Source organism: Odocoileus virginianus, unplaced genomic scaffold (genome assembly GCF_023699985.2).
Source record: "Odocoileus virginianus isolate 20LAN1187 ecotype Illinois unplaced genomic scaffold, Ovbor_1.2 Unplaced_Scaffold_1, whole genome shotgun sequence".
Classification (NCBI taxonomy): domain Eukaryota; kingdom Metazoa; phylum Chordata; class Mammalia; order Artiodactyla; family Cervidae; genus Odocoileus; species Odocoileus virginianus.
In genome coordinates, this window is record NW_027224263.1 from 1,017,171 (window position 1) to 1,033,114 (window position 15,944).

Sequence of the window (15,944 nt, forward strand, 5' to 3'; positions counted from 1 at the left end):
AGGACAGGGAAGTCTGGCATGCTGCAGTCCATGGGGTGGCAAAGAGTTGGACATGACTTAGCGACTGAACAACAACAACTGATAGGTGTGTATAAGTTGCTAAAGGATCAATGTGGGAACACCAGGTTCAAGTACCTGATGATATTAGACAGGCTTTACAGAATTCATATTTAAGCTGGGTTTTGAAGGATGAGTAGGAGTTTTCAAGGTATCAAAAGAAGGAGGCAGAGGGAGCAGTCTGTATTTAATAAAGGTTTGTCAAGAACCTAACATGAATCACTCTATAAATACAGAAATGCCTAAGCCAGGAAAGCTTTAAGGAGTTGTCAGGTGTTCAAAACTGGGCTTCGCAAGTGGTTCTCAATCAGGGTCAGTACTGCCCACTCTCAGAGAGCTTTTGGGAATATCTGGAGGGTGTTTGATGTCATCCCAATGATTTGGCCTGCTATTGCATTTAGTGTCTCAGAGTCAGAGATGCTAAATGTCCTTTGGGGAGTGAGGCAGTCCTCAAATGATGAGTTGCTAGAGGTATACAGGCATGAAAGAACAGTGTGGGTACCAGGAGTGATAAGACATGACTGGAGAAATAGGCATGGACTAGGTCAGAGAAGACCTCAGATGCTTGGACAGAGGGAGACTGGCAGGGCAAAGGCATGGAAGTGATCTCAATGTGTGAAGGGCCCAGTGGAAAGGAAGGAGGCAGGAGATAGGAGCCAGTGAGTAGGTGGGTTCCTAAGACCTCCCATCAGCCCTTCAGTGTGTGGTGGTCTCTATTGGCCAAGCCCCCTCTGAGCTGTGGAGCTTTGAGCTACAGTAGACCATGGATGTGCTGTGACATCAAATGAAGGGTGAGCTTTGGCTATGGCTCACTGTCTTCTTGGAGAATTTGCTTTTGGTCTCTGTGTAATGTTATCTTTGATAAGTTCTTTTGTCTGTCTCTCTGTCCTTCCATACCTTTGGCTCCCTCTCCTTCAGTCACTCCTTTCTCTTCCTTCTGGCTTCCCTCCTCCTTCTAAATGAGCCCCCTGCTTGTCCTTTCACAGAAAATGATGAAGAAAGAAGCTCTCCTCCTCATCCCCAATGTCCTGAAGGTTTTCTTAGAAAATGGGCAGATCAAGTCGTTCACATTTGATGGCCGGACTACTGTTAAGGTACCCACAAAGTCTCCCCTTGCGGGTTGGTACTGTATTCTCTGGAGCACACAGAGCCGCTGGTCTCAGAGTTCCTCTGAGTCTGCACAGAGCTGCTCACTGCCAGAGCAAGGTGCTCTTGGTCTTTGACCTCCTGCTCCCGGAAGTACCTGGTTGTAAAAATGTACAGTCCTTGGATGATTGTGGTGGGGCAAAGTTGCCTGCCCAACTGTGTGCTAGTGATTGTAAATGTGTGTGTGTGCATACATGTACATGTGCATGTATGTGTGTAGGCATGCATGTGTGCACACATCTGTTAACTGCTTTGTGTCATGTTACCCTGCGTCCTTCATGACTTTTAGGAGCTAAGGAGTGTGAAGATCATTAAACCATTTATAAAGCAAAAGTGATCTGTATTGATACAATAACACCTATGCAAGTTACACACAGAAATCAACAAACCATCTCTCAGGAGATTAGCTTAGTCATGCCTTGCTTTTTAAATAACAACCAGCTCTTCAGCACTGAACCGAGATTGAAAAAAGTCCTCCAACAGTCCCTTTGGCTATTCCTTTCACAGGAAGAGCAACTAAAGAGCTCTGATTCTTAACAGCTCAGCCAGGCATCTGGAAATTGTAGTGATTCCCTTAGTCCTGAGGAGGAGAGGCATGTACCATTAACCACCGGGATCTACTCTGCTCTGGGACAGAAATATCTGTTCCTGCTTCTTTTGGATTCTCTCCAGAAAGAGAATGCCATCCTCAGAGTGAATGTTTCCATGCAGTTAATGCTTCCCAGAGCCTGGCAGGCTGCAGTCCATGGAGTCACAAGAGTCGGATACAACTTAGTGACTGAACAACAAGACTGCCAGGCAGCTACAGCACCTGCCCAGAAAACCACTTGGCCCAGGGCTCTCCTGAGGTACCCCTTCTGGGACCAACACAACCCTATACGAAAGCAAGCTGTGGGCCAGGAAACTTTCCTTAAGAGGAGTTATCAGGTGTTCAGAATTGACTTTGCCAGCAATTCTTAGCCTGGGTCAGCATTGCCCCCTCCCAGGTAGTTTTTGGGAATGTCTAAGGGTTTGGGGGAATGTCTGAGGGTATGTGGGGTCATCCCCATGGTTTGGCGTGCTACTGGCATTTAGTGTCTCAGGGTGAGAGATGCCAAGTGTCCCACAAGAAATGGGATAGTCCCCAAATGATGAAGAATTGTCCTGTCCAAAGTGCTAGTAGCAGCCGAGTTGCAAAACCCTGGGCTTTATTTAACCTGTGTTGATTGAACTAAGAGTTTCTTTGGAAGGCTTAGGCCTGGGTGGATTCCCCAGGGAACCTAGGACTAAAACACACTCCCAAAGGTGTCCTGAGGTGGTCTCTTGATTGTTGAAGGCTTCCGTCTATGGGACAGACATTAAAACTAAGTCACCTAATGATGTCCAAGTGCCCTCCCAAGTCCAAGTCCAAGAAGTGGGTATGTGTGTGTCAGAATCTTCCTGTGTGTTACATCATGGACTGGTATGGCTGTTGTTTATCTGTTCCCACACTGGAGCATTCACCACTCCCTTTAGCTGAGTAGCTTCTCCGAGCATTCTCTCCCCTCACAATGTCACCACCATTGGTGCTTCCAACTCCAGCTTTCCAAAACAATGGTGGCCCCTGGCTGGTGACCATACCCTGACTTCAGGGTGCACTGGCTCTTCATTCGAACTTGAACAGGCTGCCAAGCCACTTGTCCCAGAGAGGTACCTGGGTGAATTGACAGCCTGGCACAGGGGCCATTACACTTGTAACACAATTTGGCAATCACCAGCTTGGCCATCCACAGTCCCACTGCAGCTGAACGGCAAAGACAACATCATTTTTCTGTGCCAGCACTCCAGCAACACTGGGGCCTCTGTGACTACTTGCATAATACAGAGAGATACTCTCAAGTACCCGCCAGTTTCCAGCCTAGCATTTGAATAGCAAACCAGCTTTCAGTGTTCACTGAGGGGCTTGTTTGGCAACCCTGGCTAGAAGGGAGCTTTGCATTCCCAAGTCTGCTTCTCTCTGGCCCTTGGAGGCTTGAGCCACGCTGACTCTAGGAATACACACATTGGAGGCCGGTGTATGCCAAAGTCACAGCAGATAGATGGGAAGTCTCAGAACTGACATGTGGGCAGCCCCCACAGATCTGTTCCAGACACCCTAATATTAAAAGGCGGGCAGCTGAGCAGACAGAGCTCGGAAGTCGTCAGATTCCTGACTGTACATAGAACATGTGATGTTGTTCCTCTACGTGGACACATTTTTCAAGTTGCTAAATTGATCATCTCTAAAAGCCAGTGACAAAGATGAATACTTTGCCAGTAACTGCAAGTTATTCTAATTTAGATTATGAATCCAGAAATCATGTACCTTTGAAATCATGTAATTGTGGCCTTGGCTTTTGTTGATTCCTAAGTAAAGTTGCTGGACAAACCAGAGGGAACATCCTCATTTACATGAGAAGCTGAAGGAAGAACCCACACCACACCTGGCACTAAGGACAGGCTCAGGAGATCATTGGTTGAATGGAGAGGGGGGAGGGGGAGGAAGGGCCATGACCTTCTTTTGCCATCTGCATGGACCAGCCAAGTTCAGAAAGACCTCCCTTCACCCCTTCTGTGTTCTCCAGGGCCCAGGCCTCTGAACAACACTCCTAGGTCACTCTCCTCATCCTGGAACCCTGTGCCTGGGCCACCCTGAAGGCCAGTGGCTCTGTCTGGCCCACTTTCCCACCCTCAGCCTTCTTCCCAGGACTCTCTTGCTATTCAGTCCCCTTCTGCCATGTTGGGTGCAGAAAGTATCTTAGAGCTGAAAGGGATCTTTCTCTCAAGGCTCTTTTGTCTTCACAGGATGTGATGGTGACATTACAGGACCGGCTTTCTCTGAGGTACATTGAGCACTTTGCTCTTGTCCTTGAGTATGCTGGACCAGAACAGAACCACAAGTTCCTGCTTCTCCAAGACAAGCAGCCCCTGGCTTATGTAAGTAATTCCTCTGTCACAGCTTCATAGCTTTGCAAGTAGCCTCTAGTAGACAAGAGGCCACCAGGCAATCTCTTACTGGAAAATTCATCATGACTTGCTCAGCCAGCTCCTAGAAGTCCCAGTTCTCAATCAAGGTCTGTCCCAACCACCCACAGAGGCCTTTAAAAATGTTCCTTAGGGGACTTTCCTGGAAGTCTGGTGGTTAAGACTTCACCTTCCAATGCAGGGGGTGTGGGTTTGATCCCTGGTCGGGGAGCTAAGATCCCACATGCCTCATGGCCAAAAAAAAAAAAAAAAAATTAAAAACAGAACATAACAGAAGCAATATTGTAACAAATTCAATAGAGACTTTAAAAATGGTCCATATCAAAAAAATATTTTAAAGAAAATGTCTCTTGGGAATTCCCTGGTGGTCCAGTGGTTAGAACTCCCATGTTTTCACTGCTGAGGGCCCAGGTTCAATCCCTGCTTGGGGAACTAAGATCCCACAAGCCACTCAGCTCAGCCTAAATAAATAAATAAATAAATAAATTCTGTAAAATGTCTCTTGTAACCTAAAAAAGGCATGATGGTTGTTAGTCTTGGTGGTCACTAGTAGGGAAGGTGTGGAGTGGCAATTCATTGTGAAGGCTGAGTTGAAGAGCAGTGTCAACTCCACCATCTCATGGAGTCCCTGCCTGCTAGACTTTTCTGCCTTTGAGAGGACACTCAACCTTCAAATTAGGGCTGTAATATGGAAGGGTCAGCTAGTGGAGTCTAGTGAAACCCCCGAGGCTGACACATGGGGACTGGGGATGGGCTGAGTGAAGCCAAGAATGGACAGTCACCCATGTCACCCATGTGACACCCATGTCAAGTGCCAAAGTGGAGTAGGGGAAAGTGTCTTATCTTCCCAGCCTATGGAAAAAAGCCAGTGAAATCCAGGATTGCTAGATAGCATTTCCCTAATGGTGATTCACCAAGAAGAGGAAGACAGGCAACCAGGGCCAATCAGTATTCCCAGGGAGTGCAGACTTCCCTGGCAGTCCAGTGGTTAAGAGTCTGCACTCCCAGTGCAGGGACACAGATTCGATCCCTGATCAGGGAACTAAGATCCCACATGCCACATGGCATGGCCAAAGAAAGAAAGAATTTCTCATTTGCTTTAAAAAAAGAATATTCCCAGAGAGGGAGAGAAGGAGTTGGAGAGGGATGGCCAGAAAGAAATATATAGAGGAAGCAAAGCAAAAGCTGAATTTAGACACACAAAAATGAAAGGATATAAGAGAGAAGAATTCTTCAAGGGTAGTTCTCAGCCAAATGCAGTCCAGAGACCTAGGTTCCCACCTATGAAGGAAAAAAGGTGGATGTCCTGCCTGGATGGAGGCCTAATCACCTCCCTGCCCATCAGGGGAGCTTATGGATCCAATTGGTCTCTTGTTCCAAATGGGATTTTTAAGCATTTTTATTACCAAAAAAAAAAAAAAAAATCTCAAACATACACCAAAGTAGAAGGAATTGGATAATGAACCCTCATTACCCATCCCAGCTTCAGCAGTTACTGGTATATTGCCAGCTTGTTTCAGCTACACCTCCAAATAGGATTTTCAGTCTTTGATTTGGTTGCTCATCAGCAACTTCCTCTGCCAGAGGCTAAGCCCCTCTGCAAGGCAAAGGTCCCACAGCAAGAAGAGTCAGAGAAATTGCCGGGAGCCCTTTCTTTCTACCTTGTGTCCTGGGCCTTGGGTTGTTGATAAAGACCAAGTCATGGATCAGTGGTTTGAAAAATTCTAATCACTTTGGGTCAGAAGGGCAGAAAAGACTCGGCTCCTCATCACTTTCCCCAAGGGTAATTCGAATCAGCCAGGCAGAAGACAGAGTAGGAAATAGCACCTAGCTCTGCCCGGGGGGCCCTGAGCAGGCTCTTGCCACCCCAGCCATTGATTCCTGATCTCTTTTCCTCCCACCTCTCACTTCCGGGATTCAGGTAGTGCAGCGGACACACTATCATGGAATGAAATGCCTCTTCCGGATAAGCTTCTTTCCCAAAGATCCCGTGGAGCTGCTGCGTCGGGATCCTGCTGCTTTCGAGTACCTGTACATCCAGGTAGAATCTGGTTTGGGGATACACAGACAAACAGACCAGTGGACAAACAAGCAGGCAGGCTGCTCTGCTGTCACAATGGTCACTATGTAAATTTTTCCAACCTTCAGGTAGCTCTTTCCTTTTTGGCTACCGTGGTAGGGCATGGTCAAGTTGGTTGGCCTGGCAACTTGGGCTGTCTGGGATGTCAGTCTGTTTGTCTAGACAGATCCCATCAACTTCCAGGAGGAAGCAACCCTGGTAACTCTGGCATCTTCACAGAATATCCTGGTTTAACAAGTGCATTTGGGTACCAGGAGGTCCCACTCCTCAGTTCTAAGCTCCAGTAAGGAGACAGTTCCCAATTCAGTTCATCCAGAAACATTTGCCAAGCACTTACTTTGGGCCAGGCCCTGTGCTAAGTGCTGGCAATCAAGGTGATCAAAGAACTGTCGCAGATTGCTAGAGCTCAGGCAGATATATGCACAAATAAATACAAGACAGTGTGACAGGCACTATGAGGATGGCAGGGTACAATGTCAATAGGGGTACTCAGAAAGCAATTTGCCAACTCTTCTTGGGTGGGGCATAGTGAAGGCTTCACAGTGGAAGGGATAGATGCATGCTCTTAGCCTTGAAGGATGAGTGAATGTTTGCTGAATGCAGAGATGGATATTTGGTTCAGATATTTTGGAATTTGGTGACAAGACCTTGTCCACCCTGCCTTTCCCCTTTATGATGATGTGTTCAGCTATATTCCCTTTTTATACTGATAGCTTTAGTGAGGTCTAATTGACACATAGCAAACTACATATATTTAAAATGACAATTTGATAAGTTTTGACATATGTTTATATCCATGAAGCCATCACCACAATCAAGATATTAAACACATCCAACACCCCCAAAAGTCTCCTAAGGCTCCTTTGTAATTCGTACCCCCATCCCCAGGCAGCCACTGACCTGCTTTCTGTCACTATAGATTAGTTTTCATTTTCCAGAGTTTTATAGGAACGAAATCATACAGTATAAACACTTATTTTGATCTTGCTTCTTTCATTCAGCATGATTTTGAGGCCCACTCATGTTGTTGTGTGTATCAGTAATTCATTCATTTTTATTGTTGAGTACTATTCTTTGGTATGGATGTGCAAAAATTTGTTTACCAGTCCACCTGCCGATGGATATTTGGGTTGTCTGGTTTTGGCTACTACAAATAAAAGTTCTGTGAACATTCATGTACAAGTCTTTGTATGATATATGCTTTCTTTTCCCTTGGGTAAATACCTAAGAATGGAATGCCTTGATCATATGGTAGATCTGTCTTTCCTTAATTTCTTGAAGAAATTCCAATACTGTTTTCCAAGGTGGCCATGCCATTTTACATTCACACCAGCCATGTGCTAAAGTCCCAGTTTCTCTACACCCTCATCAGCACTTGGCAGTAATTTTAAATTTCCATCATTCTAATAGGGTATAGAAGTATCTCATTGTAGTTTTCATTTGCATTTCCCTAATGACTAATGAATGATGTTGAGCACCTTTTCATGTGCCTCTTTGTCATCATGCATCTTTTTTGGTGAAGTATCTATTCAAATCTTTTGCCCACTTTTTAAGTTGGGGTTGTTTGTTTACTTATTACGGAGTTTTGAGAGTTATTTGTGTATTCTAGATACAAGTTGTTTATTGGATGTTTTATTTGCAATTATTTCATCCCAATCTCTAAACAGTGTCTTTCACAGAGCAGAGGTTTGAATTTTTATGAAGTCCAATTTGTCAATTTGTTTGTTTTTTTATGGATTGTGCTTATGGTGTCATATTTAAGAATTCTTTGCAAGCCCAAGGTCACAAAGATTTTGCTATTTTTTTTTCTAAAAGCATTATCATTTTAGGCTCTACATTTAGGTCTATAATCCATTTTGAGTTAACTTTAGTATGTGGTACAAAGTATTAATCAAACTTCTTTTTTTTTCCATATGGATATCCTATTGTTCCAGACCATTTATTAAAAAGAGCATCCTTTCTTCCCATTAGTTGCCTTTGTGCCTATGTGAAAAATCAGTTGTCTGTATATGTGTGGGTCATTTCTGCACTCTCTATTCTATTCTGTTGATCTGCTTGTTGATCTTTATGCTACCATCACACTCTTTTGATTACTGAGGCTTTTTATTGATTATTATTTTTTATATTGATTACTGAAGCGTTTTAACAAGTCTTAAAATCAGGTAGTGTTTGTCCTCCAAATTTGTCCTTTTTTCAAAACTGTTTTGGCCATTCTAGGACCTTTGCATTTGTGTGTAAATTTTAGAATTAGCTTGTTAGTTTCTATCCCAAACCTACTGTGCTTCTGATTGAGATTGTGTTGAATCTATATATTGGTTTGAATCTTCCAACCCATGAGGACAGTGTATTTCTGTATTTCTTATGGTCTTCTCTAATTTTTCTCAACAGTGTTTTGTACTTTTCAGTGTGCAGGTCTTTCACATATTTTGACAGATTGTCCTTAATAATTTCATGTTTTTGATGCTATTAGAAATGGTTTTGATTTTCAATTTTAGTTTCTGATGGTTACAAACATGTAGAAATATGGTTGGTTTTATATATTGATTATGTTGATACTGAAATATTGATTATATCCTGCAACCTTGTTAACTTATTAGTTCAGTAGATTTTTTTGTTGATTCTGTTGGATTTTCTACATAGATGATCATTGATGAAGCATTCCTTTTACACTCTCTCCTCTGCTATAGTGATACCACCATGGCTCTCTAGTCTCTTAGCTTATTCTGGTTCCACCTCAACATAATGGGAAACTGGTCCAACCTAGGCTGATCCTTGATAGCTGGGATTCTGACCTTCAAGGTCTGTGGGTTGTCTTACCTTTGACCATTAATTCCAGGAGATCCTTTTTAGGATAGCATAGGGAAGACTGACTCATTATTGCTTTTGATCTTCAGACACCAAGGAAAAGAATATCTGCCCCATGCCTGCCATCCATCTCTCACTGTGGGCTTCTGGACCAGAGTCCTATTGAGAATCCCTCCCAGTGTCTCTCTTATTTTGTTCTTATCTGAGCTGGTAGAGGAGCCTCAGATGGCTGCGGGTGAGCAGTGGTAAGTATAGGCCCCAGAGAAAAGGCAGAAAGTTCTCTTGGAACAGGAGGAAAGAAGGGGAGTAGTGCCATGTCTCACTTCTGTAGTGCCCTAGACATTCTACCTGTTTGTGCCTTGCCATTGTGTGTACCTGGCACTGAGAAGGGGTTAGTCAACTATCTGCTGAATGAAGCAAATAGTGTCTCTTCCCCAAGGGCAGAACCTTCCTCTTTCCTTTGGTCTGGGATGCTAACTGACACCAGGATTCTCTTCTGGGATGTAAGGGAGTCGGTGGTGCAGTGGCCGGAAGATCTCTAACTGATGGGTTTGGACTGCCCTCTCTTGCAGAGTCGGAATGATGTCATCCGAGAACGCTTTGGAATGGACCCCAAGCCAGAGATGCTTTTGGGCCTTGCTGCCCTCCACATCTATATCACTGTTTCAGCTACTCGACCTAGTCAGAAGATCTCGCTCAAGAATGTGGAGTGAGTTGTGCCAGGGCCCTTCAGAAGGGGGGCACATAGCTGTGCAGGGAGAAGGTACAGTGGTTGAGCTGTGCTATGCTTTTGAGGACCATGGGCCTGGGATGGGAGTGAGAACTCGACTTCCTCACACCCCCTAGACCAAGATGCCCTTGAGCTCTAGCTTCTACTTGCCTGCCTCCTGCCTCCCCTAGTCTCCATTCCTCCACCTCTGTCTCTGATTTCAGTCCATTTCTGTCTTGCCATCTTCCTTTCCTGTATCACTTTGTCTCTCTAATTTCCTACTTTTCTTCTGCTTTTAGGAAGGAGTGGGGCCTGGAACCCTTTCTTCCCCCCTCCCTCCTACAGGGCATCAAAGAGAAGACCCTCCGGAAATCTCTCTCTCAGCAGCTGAAGGCACATCAAACACATCCTTCCAGTGGCACCAAGGTATCCAGAGTCGGCCCCAGGGCCCCCTGCTGGGGCACTAGTGGCACTGGGGGACTCCTGCATGGTTTCCCAGCAAGTCTGGTCTTCTGGGGACTCTCCCCACTGTTTTTGACCTGGATACGCATCCAGCTTGACCAGATATGGAGGATGATTGTGGAGAGGATTTTTCCCCAAGCCTGAGCCTCCCCCAGAGACAGCTCAGTGGCAAGTCCCTGGGAGAGCCCAGGGTCCTCAAAGCAAAGGGACCAAGATACAAGCAGAAAAAATTCTTGGGTTGTTTCATCGATTTAGTCATTGCTGATGAAGCACCTGTCGTGTGAACAAGCCCCGAACCCTGGGGAGACACATTTCCCATGGAAATGACTACTCTGTCCTCCATTAGCTTTCTAGTTCATCAGTCCTGGTACAGGGAATTCTGGGAGATAAAAGCCCAGCCCCATGGGACAAGGTCTAACCTGGATAACAGGACTCCAGATCACTGCTGGTCACTCCAGGTCACTTTGAGGGCTCAGGTCACTTTCCTTCCCTTTCTGGGATGCCCTCTGAGGGACTCCCACTCCCTGCATCCCCAGCCCCGCAGGCCCTTCTCTGACTTGTAAGGCTCAGTCCCCTGGCCTCCTAGGAGGCGGTGGTGAGAGGCCCCAGAATCTACATGCAGATGGAGACACAAGACACAGTTGCCCTCTTATATCACACCCATCCCAGAGTCCCTGCATTCCCAACTAGCTTCTCTTTTAAGATGCAAATTTCCCTGGAGAGTTAAGCCATTCCTACCTTGCTGTGCATATTTAATCAGATTGTTTTCTTCCCAGTGGAGAGTTTCAGGGCTCCCAACCATCTCCTCAGCAAACATTATTTTTGAGTGCCACCGCCCCACCCCCGACCCCGCACCCCAGCCCAGCACTTGGGCTGGAGACATAAAAATGAAGAAAGCCCAGTCTCTGCCCTGAGTCAAGCATAGGCTGGTGGGAAAACCAGAGGCAGTCACAACACAGTGCAACCCAACCCATGCAGGTTCCCTGGAAGCTTAGAGGAGGAACAGCCAGCCCAGCCTGAAGGAAATAGAAAAGGCCAGGAATTGGTGCATTTGATGCCAGTTGTTCAGTCTCTCAGTCGTGTCCAACTCTGTGGCCCCATGGACTGCAGCATGCCAGGCTCCCTGTCCTTCACTGTCTCCCAGAGTTGGCTCAAATTCGTGTGCATTGAGTTCATGATGCCATCCAATGCCAGAGATGGGTCTTAAAGGACAGATAGGAGTTTGTCTAGACAAGTTGCAGGGAGGAACATCCCCAGGCAGAGAAATCTGGCATAAACCAGTAGAGAGGGTTCAAGAAACCTGCCTGGGTAGGGTGCAGGCAAGAGAAGAGGCCAGAGAGGTTGGCAGGAACCTGTTCATGGAGGGCCTCATGTGCTGTGGAAAAGGATTATCCTTCATCCTGTAGGCAGCACAGAGCCATCAAGAGGGTTTAATTGGGCAGCTGATGTGATTTAAGTTTTAGGCTGCTCCTTCTCACTGAAGATATGAAGGGAAATGAGTGTTGGTACTGAAGGTAACCTGGCTGCCAGATGCAAATAGCAGACCTTGAGGCAATGACCATGGAGCTAGAGAAGAGGGATGGTAGGGTGGAGAGGGAGTAAGAGGTAGAATCAAGATGATTTGGTGACGTGAGAGGCTGAGGGAAGAGTCCAATGTGACTCACAGGTTTCTGGCCTGAATGCCCAGGGAATGCCTGGACCACTGTTGGAAATTTTTCTGCCAGAGGAAGAGCAGGGTGGGACTTAGGAGTGCTCAGGATAAAGGTATCAAGTTGGGGATGGCCAGCACCTAGTGGTCATCAGGGATCTCAAGAGAGAGGTATAGATGTCATGGGGTGTTGAAGTTGGGGAAAGGCATTGAGATTAACCCAGGAACAAAATGAGTAAGCTGAATTCTTCAGGAATGAGGACCTGGAGGTAGCAGGAGGGTTTAGGAAGTGGGATGGGATGCTAAAGTCTGGCAAGAGCTGTACAAACTGGAACCTTCCTGTGATTTTTCCCAAAGGTCCCACAGTGGGGCTTGCTGGCTGGTCTGATTAGTGCCTATCCAAAACTGTTGACCCTCCTTCCTGAAAACATGGGTTTGCTTTTCCTCTGCACCTCAAGTTTCTCATACTTCTGGGTGGGTTGTTTCCACAGGGCTCTGCAATTCAGGCCAAACTCCAGTATCTTCGAATTCTGAATGAACTTCCAACATTCACGGGCGTTTTGTTCAACACTGTGGGCCTGGTAAGTGAGGGCAGTGAGGGGGTGGGAGCTCTTTAGGGGCGCTTGTCCTTGGGTGGGGGGACAGAAGGACTCCATTAGATCTTTTGGGTGGCATTGCCTGTCAGTGAATATTTCTAAAGGACTTCCCTCCCCTTCCTCCTTCTCCCTATTGGGTCCTATGGTATTCTGGTCACACCTCTGGTAAAATGGTTAAAGTAGGAGGCAAAAAATAAATAAATAAAGTAAAATGTAAAAACTTTTGGCAATTCCCTGGCAGTCCAGTGGTTAGAACATGGTGCTTTGCTTACAAGGCCCTGGGTTCAATCCCTAGTTGGGGAACTAAGATCCCACATGCCATGTGGTGCAGCCAAAAAATAAAATGTAAAGTAGGAGATAATGTTTGTTTTCAGCATCCCTCCAGGCTCTTTTGTGCCTCCTTTTCTCAATTTCAGGGGTCAGCAAACTTTTTTTGTAAAGGGCCAGATAAGTGAATTGCATAGGCTTGGCAGGCAGGCCGCAAGGGTCCCTGTCGCAACCACTCAGCCCTGCCATTGTAGCACAGAGTGGCCATCAACAAGGCATAAACAAATGGGCCTGGCTCTGTTCCAATATCTCTTTGTTTATGGACACTGAAACGTGAATTTCATGTGATTTTTACGTGTCACAAAATATGGTTCTTTGGAATTGTTTCCAACCATTTAAGAATGTACAAAACCATTCTCAGTTCATGGGTTGGACAAAAACTGGCAGAGGACTGGATTTGGCCTGTGGGCCAGAATTTGCCAACCCCTGCCCTATTTCATTGTTCTTACCCATATTCCGTCAATCACCCAGCCTGGATGCCCCTTGCACCAGCCCCCACCCAGGGCCTTCACTACAGCAATGCTCCTCTGAGGTAGGGCATAAGTGGTTCCCCTAAGACTGTGCCCCAGGCTAGTTTACCCTAGTGTGCTTCTGATTTGAAAGGGAATTCAAATCATTTGCTTACTGGATCCAGGTGTTTGTCATGCTCTGGGGAACACGCTGTCATGCTCGTGGGGCACACTGATGGAAAGCCACTTATCAAAGTGTCTAGAACAGATGGAAGAGGTTCCTTAGGGTGATGCTAATGCCAGGGAGTGAGCCGGCAGAGGGCTCAGGCTTGATGGCACCAAGGAGCCTGTCAGGACCACTTAAGGAAATCCAGTCCATCAGGCAGAGAGGTGACCATTTACGTACTGGGATTTGAGGATCCTGGGAAGTCCACTGCTGAAATTCTTCTAGATCATTCCTCTGGGATAAGACTACTATGGTCCCTATTATATGTGTGTGCACTTAGTTGTGTCCAACTCTTTGCAACCCCATAGACTGTAGCCCACCAGTCTCCTCTGTCCATGGGATTTCCCAGGCAAGAATACTGGAGTGGGTAGCCATTCCCTTCTCCAGGGGATCTTCCTGACCCAGGAATCGAACCCATATCTCCTGCATTGCAGGTGGATTCTTTACTGTTGAGTCAACTGGGGAAGCCCATAGTGCCTATTATAGAGGGCAAATGGCTTCTTAGGGAGGGAGATCCCCCTCCAGCTTACTTTGTCAGTTTAGCTTTTTGCACCAGGTGAGAAGTGCAAGCTGTTGGTGGGGGACAGTAAAGACCAAACACAGGATGCCACCTGTTCAGACAGAGCACCAAGGGAGCCTTGAGTGGCCCAAGGCAACCAGTGGAAAAATCTCCAGGGTTTAGTAGGATAAGGGTACTTCAAAGGCACCAAAACAGACCTCACCTATTTGATGATTTTGCTAGAACTAGCCCTGTTGCTACCCACTTCACTTTCCCTGCTACTGAAGCTAATGTGTCCATTTAGACCGATGATCCAGGGCCCTGTCCTGGGAACAGGGGCATACCAGACCATTTTCTCCTCGAGATTGTCTTCTTGCCCTGACCCTGAGCTCCAGATATTTCCAGATCTCCCAGAAGAACCAGTCCAATGCCTGTTTTCTCTTTCTGCCTTCCACCTCCTCTGCCCCACTTCCTCTGCCCTTCTTTCTGTGAATGCTGTGCACCATGCTGGGGCCCCAGGATGAGAAGCAGTCAGCCACCACCCTCCTGGTGGGACCCCGTCACGGCATCAGCCATGTTATTGACCTCAAAACCAACCTCACCACTGTGCTGTCCGAGTTCAGCAAGATCAGCAAGATCCAGCTGTTCCGGGAGAACCAGGGCGTGGCCCGGGTGGAGACCAGCATCATGGATGCCAAGGTAAGCCCAGCTTCGAGGGGTTCCTTCCCAGGAACAGGCCTGGGGAAGACAGGAAGAAGTAAACTTGACAAACAGTTTCAGCCCATGAGGTGAGGGTCAGTGATTCTGAAGTGATTCAGATCCTGGGCCTTTGGGGGCTTATCTTTCTTCCTCTTTTCAACCCTCTGGGACATGCTATCTTGACCTCATTTTTTTTAATCACCTTTGCAATTTAAAAAAATTTTTTATTTATGTATTTATTTATTTATGGGCTGTACTGGATCTTCATTGCTACATGGGCTTTTCTGCATGGGCTTTTCTCTAGTTGCAGTGAGTGGGGGCTACTCTTCGTTGTGGTGCACAGCTTCTCATTGCCTCTCATTGTGGAACATGGGCTCTAGGGCACAGAGCCCTAGAGTTGCAGCTTCTGGACTCAAGAGTACAGGCTCAGCAGTTGTGGGATCTTCCCAGACCAGAGATTCAACCAGAGTCTCCTGCGTTGGCAGGCAGGTTCTTTGCCACTGAGCCACCAGGGAGGCACTTGACAAACCCCTATTAAGGTCAGCCCATGCTAGGGAAGGCTAGAAAGTGTCTGATCTACCCGTGAGAGGTTTTTAGCAATGAGCACAGAGATTGGGGAACTTGGAACTACCCCCAGGCCATCTCTTGCCAATCCTTCTCATGTCATAGCACACATAGGACATGATATTCATGTGGGGCATTGGGGTAAATGGACCAGCCCCGGGGACTCTGGCCTCCCCAGGCCCCCCTGGCTTCCCCTGAGGCTGAAGGGATGTATGCACACCAGTTGGGTGCCATAGGCGCACACACTTGGATTCGTGTAGGAGAGGAGTGTCTGAGTGTGTGGACAGAACCAAGGGGTCCTGGGGGGACAGGGAGCAGGCAGAGCCTCATCCCCATTTCACCTTCCAGAGTCAAGTTCTTCTAGAATCTTAAACCTTTTCCATAGATCAGCTCCTTCAGACTGGCAAGCAGCTGTCGCCTGTACAGAATCTGGCAGCCGTGATCAGCCGCCCCCTCTATGGTTCTCCTGTTTGAACACCCAGTGACCCAGTGTGGATGGGGGGCAGGCCTGCCTGCCAGCTGGCAGAATCTGCTAGAGGAGGTGCAAGTTTCCTTTCTTAATCTTAAAGGATTTCCCAGGGGGAGATATTGTTAGCAGATTAAGAGGTGGAATGTTTGCTGTTTCTAAAAGAGCAAATTATTTATTTTTGTCTTTGTGAAACCCAGGAAGCTTTAATATGTTAATTTTTTTCCAC

The 15,944-nt window shown here is 46.7% G+C and overlaps 1 protein-coding gene across 12 annotated transcripts in view; it reads left to right on the plus strand.

The window, feature by feature from the left end:
• Positions 1-15,944, plus strand: part of FRMPD3 (FERM and PDZ domain containing 3) — a 143,954-nt gene that overhangs the window by 101,144 nt on the left and 26,866 nt on the right. For all 12 annotated transcript variants that reach the window (XM_070462246.1, XM_070462247.1, XM_070462256.1 and 9 more), the window contains 7 exons: positions 1,044-1,151; positions 4,006-4,137; positions 6,107-6,226; positions 9,643-9,779; positions 10,079-10,205; positions 12,381-12,470; positions 14,506-14,685. In XM_070462246.1, coding sequence (XP_070318347.1) covers positions 1,044-1,151; positions 4,006-4,137; positions 6,107-6,226; positions 9,643-9,779; positions 10,079-10,205; positions 12,381-12,470; positions 14,506-14,685 — 894 coding nt within the window. The remainder of the gene's footprint in view (positions 1-1,043; positions 1,152-4,005; positions 4,138-6,106; positions 6,227-9,642; positions 9,780-10,078; positions 10,206-12,380; positions 12,471-14,505; positions 14,686-15,944) is intronic.